We start from the raw sequence: 12,021 nt of genomic DNA, 5'->3' as shown, positions 1-12,021 counted from the left end.
CCTCAAGGGAGGACAGCAAGGTAAAAGAACTCTGCATTATCGCTTTTTTACACACAGTTCTCTAAAAGTTTACTTCCTAAACATCTTTGAGGAAGGAAAAATTCACCATGGATAAACAGGGTAAGGCAGTATTTATCATGCTGGGACAGCAACCTAAAGGGCTACATTTTAAATATCAAAATTGTAAGCAAATAAATTAAATTCAATAAGTGCACTAAGTTACAGACCAATACCATTAAAACTCGAACCAGAAAACCCATCTAGCTCACTGCTGGCCTTCAAGGACAAGAATGTGTGTCCCTAACATAATTTCTCTTATTCACTCCAGTCCTGTTAAGGATCGTTAATGTTGATTACAGTCAGAAAGTAATCTGGCAAATTGGTTATCAATGGCAATAAGTGGAGCAATTTGAATTGCTGAAAGATGATAGTGTGGCTAAGATGTCTGACATTAGATGCAATTCCACAATTGGACAATGTTTTCTACATAATTGCAGATGTGTAGAATTATACTGAAAATCTACTTAGGATTGTTATTCGGGCTTGCAGAATAGCATCCTTGAGTAGAATAAAAGCTATATATAACACATCTTGTCCACTGCAGAAAAAATAGGCACTGGATGTGCATTCTAACTCAACAAAATACTCAACAGCCATTCTCTGATTCATTTTTCAAGGCAATGTTTTGACCAAAGTCAATCTGCCTGGTTTAGAATTTAAATAAAGCTTTTTGAGTCCGTCAATCATTAATTGCACATTCACATGGCTGGGCCTCTACCAGAAACCACCTGCTAACCAATCAGCACTTTCTGATCGTACCGTAAAAATGTTGTTTTCCATTTATTTTGGCAATTCTAGCAAATTATCCTGATTAACAAAAATGTGAATCTTTTGCAGCAATTCTTAAGCTTCATTTTGTAAATTGTGTGTTAAGTGTCACAATGCTTTCAATATTCATACTGAAGATTCTAGGTGATGTCACTCAGTCTTCCAACTGCTTTTCCTTGTGTCACTAGATTCATTGATATTATTTTCAACTCACTATGTATATAAAGCAGGCTTAGTACATCTGATGCTTTGAGTCAATAGTTAATTAGCATGTTGAGATTGGTGAAAATTGGGTGGAGAGTTTTAAAAATTCTAATTTTTAAGGTTCATCCCAAACAGAGGACAAAACAAATCAGACATTAAAAATTCAATGGCAAAGATGTTTTTTCCAGAACTAGCAGACTTATTTGAGCAAATTTTACAATTCAACTTTAAAAGGAAATTTCATATTTACCTGTATTCCTAATTATGTAATCTAAAATTACCAATCTCTCAAACTGAGACTGAAGTTGCTTGCGAGTGTTTTCTGGTAATGGATCAGCTTCAAATTTCCGAAGCCAATAGTCTGCTTCCTTGTAGTTTTCTACAAACAGTTGAAAGGAGCCAACCTACCAAAATAGGATAGAGGCTGAGGTCGGAATTTTGTTTTTGTTTGAGCTTAAAATGCCAGTCTAAAGTCAAGAGAAAACGGACCACATTGCATAGGTTGTTCAAAATAGGATAACACGATTATTCAGCAGGGGTCAGTGGTACATTAATGAACTTTGCACAATTATTAATGTATAGAGTCAAAAATTAATTTAAAACTTAAATAGCTACTAAAGTCAAATCTGACTAAACAAAAGTACAATAATAAATGTTTTGATGTAATTTTCTAAAGCAATTTACTGTATTTTAAAATTCTTCATTTAAGGGCAGTTATTGTTAACCAAACTTTGATGGGTTAACGTAGTCTACGTGGAGATCTGCTGGCTCTGTTTGCTCCATAGTCAAGGCAGTTTTGTTTTTAGCTATGCAATAGTGATATCAATTCTTGCGTGGTTTTAATTTTAAAAACTCTGGCACACTGTGCACACATGGAAGTATTCTGCCACCTCAGCCATCAAAAATCAGTCATGGTAGCACAAAACCTAAAGCCTAAAATCAATATAATAGGCCACAAGTATTTTACTCTTTCAAAATTTCAAATTACAGTATTGGTAGTTGGGTACATTGAAAGATAAAATGGGAAGAAACTACCAAGAAATAGTAGTTACTTTCAAAGTTTAAGATTTATACCTTTGGAGGCAGTCCAATCCTATGGAACCTCCGACCAACTTTTGGTACTTTTTCAAGAGCATATTTCTTTCCTCTGGATTTTGCACGATCTATTGCACTATAGTTGAATGTTTCACTTGCAAGCCAGACTACCTATACTTGAGAAAATACATAACATGGGATTACTAGAACACATTTTGAGAATCAACTGTGAACTTTATTCTGTTTTCATTTCTTGGGATGAAGAAGTTACTTTAATAGCAGGATTGTGCACATTCCTACACAGCAATCTAAACACTCCAATCCTGGCAACATCCTTGTAAATTTTTTCTGAACCCTTTCAGGTTTCACAACATTCTTCCGGCAGAAAGGAAATCAGAATTGCATGCAATATTTCAAAAGCGGCCGAACCAATGTCCTGTACACCTGAAACATAACCTCCCAACTCCTATACTCATTCTGACCATAAAAGGAAACTGTACGAAACACCTTTTTCACTATCCTACCTACTTGATATTTAACTTTCAAGGAACTATGAACTGATGACTTTAATATAAAGAATTATATTTTACTGATAAACCATGTGTTCAAACATCAGACCAAATTACTCTCTCACAGCAGTATTTAAGTTACATCAGTTTGAAGTATAATGAATTTCTATTACTCTGTGGTATAGATAGAGGTATGCAGTCAACTTTGATGTTTCCAAAACAAACCTTTTATATGCAAATGCAAAAAACGTTGGTAATTGGGGAAGTCAATGTTCCTTAGAACAACAACTCTAAACGGAAACAACTTTTGCAAAATCCTGGAAGGCCAGTATATTTAAGAATTATAGGAGTGAAATAATTAAAAGATCACATCACCAATGCCAATTTCATGCAGCTATAGAAATCACTTTACCAACATTTACTGTTATTTTTTTTTTAGCAGTGTAACATGAAAGGCAACAGAAAGAGGACACTCAAAAGCATGCAATATAGTCTGATTTCAACATTGATTATCAGGAAAATTTCTAAAGAATGCCCAGCTTCTAGAAGATGTAATAAGTTCCTCATTTCAGCAATATCAATAAAACATACAGTAACATGCCTTTGTTTTTGGTACAACTCCCAGGCCTAGTTTTTCATCTACAAGGTAAGCGCCAGCTTCTGACAAGTAACCTTGATTAGGTATGAGACATCCACGACCAAAACAGCAAGGACAGCAGATCTTGTGGAAAAATTTGGTCCATTTTGGATTTAGCTGCCCATAGGGTTCTTCTGTTTTTGGCTTGAAGACTCCAATTATTTTCTGGGAAAAAAAATGAAAATATTGTCATTTCAAAAGATAACTATATGATAAAAAACTGAAATTTTGCTTCCAACGTATAAATCAAATGCAGGGTTAATTACAAATTGCGTAAAAAATAGAAAAGAATAAAGACAGCATGGGTTCTATAAATTGACAGTGCAGCTTTTTAAATCTCATTTCCTAGAAAGGCTAAGTGAAGCAGCATATTATAACATTAAAAATCACAACACCAGGTTATATTCCAACAGGTTTATTTGGAAGCACTAACTTTCGGATCTCCAACATACTACAAATATGGTGTAAACTATGTTCTTAATGTACTGATGCAATGCAGTTTGCACTAATTGTAGAATTGTAGTGACTAGATCAGTGTTAGGCTCTCAATGAAACCACTCCCAGACTCGCAAAGAAACAAGCTTGGCAGCCAACAAATTGAAATAAAACTGAAATCATATTGCAAAGCAGGTGATAAATGGGAGAGCCTGTCTATCCTGAAAACTTGGTTATAAACACCTAAATATCAACAAAAAAAAAACAGACTCGTCATCCCACAAACAGACAACCCGCAACTAGAGACAGATAAATTACAGCATTTTTCCCATGATAAGATTCTATCTATCTCAATTTTCTTTAAATATGTGACTAAAGATATCCATTATGATGCAAGAGATCACTTGCTATGAAATAGAATATTTACCTGCTGCCAAACAGACAATTTTGCTGTATACTTCAATATCTAGGAAATTATGGTCAAATATAGCAAACATTAGTGATTATGTAATTAATTAGATACCAGATTGTTTGCTGCCTGTACAAGCATTAAATGATGAAATAATTATCTTTCTGTCCAAGCTGCCCTGTTCTTGCACAAACTGCACAACATCTATGGTTTTCTATTGTTTGGCATTAGAGATAGACAGACCGAGAGTGCATTGAAGAGTAAGGGAGGGGCTGAGACACCTCTGACAGAAAGGAGAGGGTTGGTTACATCTGCTAGCAGGGGAAGGAGATCTGTGGCTTGGAAGGAAGATTTGGAAGGAAGGTATGGGAGGGTGCATTGATTAGTCCATAGACTAAGTTTCTGCAGGATATTGCAAGACAACAATCAGGATTCAAAAATCAGCTAGTTAAGCCTTGCAATGTAATGATTTAAAGGATATGTTCGAAGCTCCACGGCAGCTGCTACTGAGAGCTCTTGTGGCGCTCAGAGTAGCAGTCAGAGGCAGGGAAGACCTGAGTAAAGTTGGGAAGAAAGTTTCTGAACAGGTCAGTTTAAAAAAAAAATCTGGCAACCAATGCCAAGGTTTTTGTGGCATTATGGTACTGACCCTACCTCTGTGCCAGAGGACCTGAGCTCAACCCCCATCTATTCCATTGATGCATCATAATACCCTGATGGTCTAAACCATAGCTCTCAAAGTTTTGCATATGGATAACCTAGATGAGGCCAAAGTCCCTAGAGACTAGCTATAAATCCATTCTACACATGTTCACTCAGCTTTGCAAAATCAATTTCAGAATTAATAGGAACTTATAGAAAAATAAATATATCACTACTAGTTTGGTATTAAATATAAATGTATTTTATTAGTTTGCTTGTAATAATTTATGTCAAAAAAGTAGATATTTTCATTTAATATTAATACCACATATTTCAAGCACTAGCATTAAATAGTTTCTTAGATTATTGTAATTTTAGGAAACAAAGCCAACAGTAACATAAATCTTGTTTAATAAGATTACACTGTGGTTGGTCCTATGCCAGGAAGCCAGTCTCGTATGATGTCACTGGAGTGGTAGAGATGATGGTTCTGGCCCGTTATTCAATATGGCCTCTGTCATTACATTGCACATCAGTGACAAACTTTGGTCTGGCTAAGCACCACAATGGATCCCATGAATGAAAGGCTGGACATAAAAGGAACATTTGAGGACTCTGGGTCTATAATCGATGGAGTTTAGAAAGATGAAGGGGTATCTAATTGAAACTTATAGAATACCAAACAGCCTGGACATTAGAAAGGTGTTTCCTTTAGGAGAGGCTAGAACAAGAGGGCACAGCCTTAGAGTAAAGAGAAGATTCTTTAGAACAGAGTGGTCAATCTATGGAATTCATTACCAGAGCCGAGAGCGTAGTGCTGGAAAAGCACACAAGCAGCATCCGAGGAGCAGACGAATCGACATTTCGGGCATAAGCCCTTCATCAGGAAAGGGCTTATACCAGAAACATCAACTCTCCTGCTCCTTGGATGCTGCCTGACCTGCTGTGCTTTTCCAGCACTATACTCTCGACTCTGATCTCTAGCATCTGCAGTCCCCTCAATTTCTCCTAAACCATTACCACAGAAGGCTGTGGAGGCAAGGTCATTGAGCATATTCAAGACCGAGATAGGCAGGTGCTGGAGTATCAGAGGGATCAAAGGATATGGGGAGAAAGCAGGAGAATGGGGTTGAGAAACTGGTCAGCCATAGTTGAATGGCCGAGCAGACTAGATGGATCGAATGAACTAATTTCTACTGCTGTATCTTAAGGACCACCATTTAATGTAATCATGGCTGATCCTCTCTCAATGCCTGCCAACTTTTATTACATGGCTCTTAATGCCTTTCATACCTTAAACATGTTTATTGAATATATACAATGATAAATGTCTTACAGCTTTCATAAGCTTCTGTGGTACAGAATTCCACACAATCACTACCCACTGGGTGAAGAGTTTCCTCTCAATCTGAAATGATGTCCCTCATGTCATGGTGTGACCCTGGGTTCTCGACTCCCAAACCAAGAAAATGTCCGCCCGCAAACCTTTAGAACAAGCTCAGTTCAACAGCTGCAAATCACATCCCCTCCTGATTTTGCTTTACGAAGGTAACTGTTACTTCTAGAAACACTTTTACTGCCACCATCTTCTGACTTGAACCATCATCCCCTTTTTACCATTTTAACTGCCATCCATCCAATCTCAAGTTTCTCCTTTGTGTTGTCTCTCCTGAGCCCCATTTTCTACCCTGAATTTCTGAAAACCAGTTGGAGGAACCTCGATTATCTGAAAATCGGATTATCCGAAGGAGATCTCGTGGTCCCAATAGAAACATTTCATCAAAGACGTGTTTCTAACAGTGATTGAGTCTTTTGTTTACAGTGATTAAATAGGCACCGTCTCCAAATGATTAACCTCCTGCCCTCTCTCTCGCCCCACACTTTCACTGGAGTTTCACAGAGGGGTGTACACTAAACCCCCCTTCTCCAGATAATCTCTCTAACATTGCCAAATACAGGGCAGAGGAGAAGCCTGTCAAAACGTTGCAGCAAAAAGTTGAGTGTGTGGCTGTTTGCGCGCGCGTGCTTTTTGGAGACTTACCCTACAAAGGCAGCTGCTGCAGTAGCACCAGCAGTCTTGTTGTTGGTGTACAGTCCGGCTGCCCTGGAGAGGAGGCAGGGAGTGGATGGGGTCTGCAGGGGGGAGAGGGCAGTGTTGGACGAGCTTGGGGGCGGTGTTGGTGGGTGTGGCAGGGGCAGGTGTTGGATTGGGGGGGGGGGTGGGAAGAGAGAGGAGGCTCACGCGCAGTGTGCTGCTGCATTCTCCTGAACGGGGAGCACATTTTAAAAACTCAGAGCACCAGAGAAAAGGCATTTAATCGATTAACCGAATAAGTGATTATCTGAACGAAATAATGCCTGTCCATCTCGTTCAGATAATAGAGGTTCCCCTGTATATCTGACTTTCTGAGAAGATGGTTCTAAATGGCAGAATTTAAATTCAATACTAATCTTTAAGAAATGACTGCCATGAAACAACCATTGTTGAGTGTTGTAAAAACCGATCAGATTCAGTAATGGTCTTCAGGAAAGCCAAGTGCTGTGTTTAACGTGGTCTAACCTACACACGACTCCAGACTCTCAGCAACGTGGCTAGCTTTTAACTGCCTACCAAAATGGCCAAGCAAGGCAGCACAAAAACCACTGCAAAGCAAGCTTCACATCGTCAGGAAGAAGAGATCACATACATTGAAAGACTGCTGGAGTGAGTACTGCATATATTTCAAGAAATTGGAGATAGCATGGGAATTCAGCACAGGGGGAAGAGGTGTGTTTTATTTGCATTTTTGGCTCAGTTTGCATGATTTCATTTAATGGATAAATTAAAGCCAAGTACTGGGGCCCAGCATAAAAGAGTGATAAATAAGTTCATAGTTGGTGTTAGATACTAATTTGACTACTGTACTATAGGTTATTTTCAGGTTGAAGATAAATAGGGTAAATAGTTACAGTTATAAACTAAATGACCGGTACAAATCAAATCAAATTAAGAATTAATTAAAATAGCAATTCTGGGCCATGCAATGTGATGAAACTGCATAGTGTGGGAGCTGATTGAACTTATTATTCAAAGTGACCATATCTATAAAAGTGTTGGGTTTTTTTTGGGGAACTCTGCCTCAGTTTTGAAGAGTTGGAATCTGAACTTCAAACCAGCATCACATCAGGGTGAGGGGGTGGGCTATCTCAACATTGTTGCAGAAGGCAGTCACACCACTTAGATTAACTACCTTAGGGCAGCACGGTGGTACAGTGGTTAGCACTGCTGCCTCACAGCACCAGGATCCCAGGTTCGATTCCAGCCTCGGGTGACGGTCTGTGTGGAGTTTGCACATTCTCCCTGGGTCTGCGTGGGTTTCCTCCGGGTGCTCCGGTTTCCTCCCACAGTCCAAAAGATGTGCAGGTTAGGTGAATTGGTCATGCTAAACTGCCCATAGTCAGGGGTGAATATGGGGAATGGGTCTGGGTGGGTTACTCTTCGGAGGGTCGGTGTGGATTTGTTGGCCCGAAGGGCCTGTTTCCATACTATAGGGAATCTAATCTAATCTAAAACCTCCAATTTGGTCAGTAGTCAGGCACAGGAAAATGCAACTACAAGCAAGAAACATAGAAAGATCCAGGAGGTAGTGCTGAAAGAGCCTCAGTCCTTTAGTTTGGCTAAAAGGTGAAATTCTTGCACTGTGTGTTGATTGGAGTTGAGGCTTTAGGGAGGATGAGAAAACTAATCTTAGCACTGGGGAGCAGTTCTGGGGGGGCGGTGTACTTGCAATTGGGGATAGTATATTCAGGGGAATATAAACTGTTCTCTGTGGGCAGAATCAAAAATCCCAAAGGCAGCATTGCCTACACAGTGCCCAGATTCAGAATATCGTATCTGGACTGCAGAGGAACTTGGAGTGGGATGGGAAGATCCAGTTGTCATGGCCCACATACATACCAAAAATATAGGTAGAAAGTGGAAAGATGTTCTGCTGAGGGAGCATGAGCAGCGAGGGCTAAATTAAAAGGCAGAACCAGAAGGGCAATAATCTCTGAATTACTACTTCACCGACAAGTAGTAATTGGCACAGAGTCAACAAGATTAAAGAGATAAACATGTGACTCAAAAATTGGTGTGGGAGAAATGAGTTTGAATTCATGGAAAATTGCTACTGTAATGGGGGATGAGTTCCACATGAATCATTGGACCAGAGTCATGGGTCCAAAGCCCTGCATAACCAGGGCTGTGGACGAGGTTTTAAAGTAAATAGTGGATAAGGTGATTTTACGTCTGTGTGTTTGAGGGTGGGTGGGTGGGTTGGGTGTTTAGTTGCATGGAAATTATGAAAAACTTTGAAGGTATGGCAGGGGTCCTCAGTAGGAGTAATTAAAATGTTTCCAGAAGTAGTAATAGGATAGAATATAGAAAGGTTCAGGAATATAGCTTCAGGCACAGCACATAATGGAACTAAGAGTGGGGGTCAGTCAACGCAGGACTGAGGGTGTTGTATTTAAATGCGCGCAATATACATAAATGCATGCAAAACAAAGTTAATGAGCTTGTAACTTGGACTAAAATTGTCAGGTAGAATGGTGTGGGGATCAGAGACATCGCTGCAAGAGGATCAGGGCTAAGAACAAAAATATCTAAGGATATACATCCTATCGAAAATACAAGCAGACAGGCAGAGGGGGTAGGGTTACCTTCCCAGTAAGAAAAAAAACTAAATTGATAGCAAGAAGTGATATTCAATCAGAAGACATAGAATCAGCATGGGTAGAGTTGAGGAACCACGAAGGAAAAAAGATCCTGATGGAAGTTGTGTTCAGGCCTCCCTGCAATAGTCAGGATATGAGGAAGAAAATAAATCAGGAAATTGAAAAGGCAAGTAAGAAAGGCATTATTAGAATAACTATGGGGAACTTCAATACACAGGTAGACTGGGAAAAATCAGATTGGCAGATCTCAAAAGAAGTTTGTGGAAAGCCTAAGAGATTTCTTTTGGAGCAGTTTGCAGTATAGCCCTTCTGGGAACAAGCAATTCTGGATTCGGTGGTATATAAAGAAGCAGGCTTTATTAGGGAGTTTAACGCGAAGGAAGCCCCAGGGGCAGTGACCATATTATAGAATTCACCCTGCAGTTTGAGGGGGAAGAAACTGGAATTAGATGTCACAGAATTACAACTGAGTAAAAGATAACTACGTAGACATGAGGGAGGAGCTGGCCAGAGTTGACTGGAAGGGGAGCCTAACAGGGAAGATGCTAGAGCAGTAATAGCAAATGTTTCTGGGGTAACAGCAGAAATTTACCCCAAGGAAGAAACATACAAATGTGGCTGGGGAGGCCACAACCAACAGAGAAGTCAGGGGACAGCATATGAGCAAAGGAAATATGCATACGATGTAGTAAAGATTAGTAGTGAGCCAGATGATTGAAAAACCTCGAAAAGCCAGCAGTAGATAATTAAAAAAGCAATAAGGGGGGAGAAATTGAAATGTGAGAGTAATCTAGTTAGTAAACAAGATTGCAAGAGACCTTTCAGATATTTAAAAGATAAGAGAAAAGCAAGAGCAGACACTGGATCTGCCAGAAAATAAGGCTGGAGCAGTAATAGCAGAGGAACTGAATTAGTTTTCACCGTGGAAGACACTAGTAGCACAGCAGAACTTAAAAAGACTCAAGGGCAGAGTATAGTGGCCATCATGAAGGAGAAGATACAGGAGAAACCGAAAAGTTTGAAGTTGGATAAATCACCTGCACCAGCTGGATTACACCATAGAGAGTCTTGAAGGAGATAGCTGAAGAGATTGTAGAAGCATGGGTGGTAATCTTACAGGAATCACTGGGGTCAGGGAGGGTTCCAAGTGATTGGAAGGTAATTCATGTAATACCTCTGTTTAAGACAAAAGCACAAGACAGGAAATTTGAAGCTGGTTAGATTATTCGGTTCCTGATACAATTTTAGTGTCCAGTATTAACGATGAGATTATGGAGTACTTGGAAGTGCATAGTAAAATAAGGCAGAGTCAGCACAGCTTCATCAAGGGGAGGTCAGGCCTGACAAAATCTGTTAGAATTACTTGGAGAGGCAATGAGCAAATTAGACAAAGGAAAGCCAATGACCGTGATCTATTTGGATTTCCAGAAAGCCTTCGATGTGGTGGCAGCTAAATAGGATAACAGCCCATGGGGTTACTGACAAGATACTAGCATGGACAGGGGTTCGACTGACTGGTAGAAGACAGAGTTGGGATGATAGGGCCTTTTTCACGATGGCAGCCGGTGACTAGCTGAGCTTGCAGGGGACCACTACTATTCTCATTATACATTAATGATCTGGTCAAATGAGCTGGGGCATTGTTGCTACGTTTGCAGATGACAGTTGGAGGGTAGATGCTGTTGAGGAAATGCAGTAGATTTGGACATGTCAGGTGAGTGGGCAGATCGAATGTGATGAAGGGAACTCTTGAGGTAATCCATTTTGGTAGGAAGACATGTAGACTATTTTCTGAATGGGAAAGGCTTCAGAAAACTGAAGCTCAAAGGGACCTGGGAGTCCTCCTTCAGGATTCCCTTAAAGTTAACATGCAGGTTCAGTTGGTAGTTAGGAAGGCAAATGCAGTGTTAGCATTCATTGCAAGAGGGCTAGAATACAAGAACAGATGAACTGGTGAAGCCGTTTAAGGCTCTGGTCAGACTGTAGTTAAAATATTTTGTAGGAGATTTAGGCCCCGCACCTAAGGAAAGGGATGTTAGCACTGGAGAAGGCTGAGAAACGTTACAAGAATGATCCCTGGGATGAAGGGCTCGTCATATGTGGAGCAATCGGGACTCTGGGTCTATGCTTGGAGTTTAGATGGATGAGCTGGTATCCGGTTGCAACTTACAGAAAACTGACAGGCCTGGATAGAGTGGACATAGAGAAGATTTTTCCACAAGTCTGAAAGACTAAGACCAGAGGGCACAGCCTCAGGACGAAGGGACAACCCTTCAGAACTGAGATAAGGAGGAATTTCTTCAGCCACAGGGTGGTCAATATGTGGAACTCAATGACGCAAAGGGGATCAAGGTTTACATAGAGAATGGGATTTAGAGACGTAAGCAATGACGGGCTTAATTCTGCTTTTTAAAATGTATTCATTTTTGTAAGATGTGGGAGTCGCTGAATGGCCCACATTTATTGCCCATCCCTAGTTGTTCTTGAGGTGAAGGTGATGAGCTGCCTTTTTGAACCGCAGCAGTCCACGTGCTGTGGGTTAATCCACAATACTATTAGTGATGGAATTCCACAATTTTGACCCAGTGACAATGAAGGAACAGCAATATATTTCCAACTCAGGA

The 12,021-nt window shown here is 40.1% G+C and overlaps 1 protein-coding gene across 3 annotated transcripts in view; it reads right to left on the bottom strand.

Moving 5' to 3' along the window:
* The window catches only part of pi4k2b (phosphatidylinositol 4-kinase type 2 beta), a 46,699-nt gene that overhangs the window by 15,403 nt on the left and 19,275 nt on the right, over positions 1 to 12,021 (bottom strand). For all 3 annotated transcript variants that reach the window (XR_015757144.1, XR_015757143.1, XM_087986880.1), the window contains exons 2-4: positions 3,174 to 3,378; positions 2,107 to 2,234; positions 1,283 to 1,436 (exon numbers count right to left, since the gene is read on the bottom strand). Coding sequence is in view for 1 of the 3 variants with exons in the window: in XM_087986880.1 (XP_087843006.1) it covers positions 1,283 to 1,436; positions 2,107 to 2,234; positions 3,174 to 3,378 (487 nt within the window). In the remaining 2 variants the exon portion in view is untranslated. The remainder of the gene's footprint in view (positions 1 to 1,282; positions 1,437 to 2,106; positions 2,235 to 3,173; positions 3,379 to 12,021) is intronic.

This window comes from Chiloscyllium plagiosum, unplaced genomic scaffold (assembly GCF_037043375.1).
Source record: "Chiloscyllium plagiosum isolate Xiang-an unplaced genomic scaffold, Cpla_swu_hap1 HiC_scaffold_1, whole genome shotgun sequence".
NCBI classification, from domain to species: Eukaryota; Metazoa; Chordata; class Chondrichthyes; order Orectolobiformes; family Hemiscylliidae; genus Chiloscyllium; species Chiloscyllium plagiosum.
Note: the sequence above shows the minus strand (reverse complement) of the source record. Positions and strands in the feature narration are given on the sequence as shown.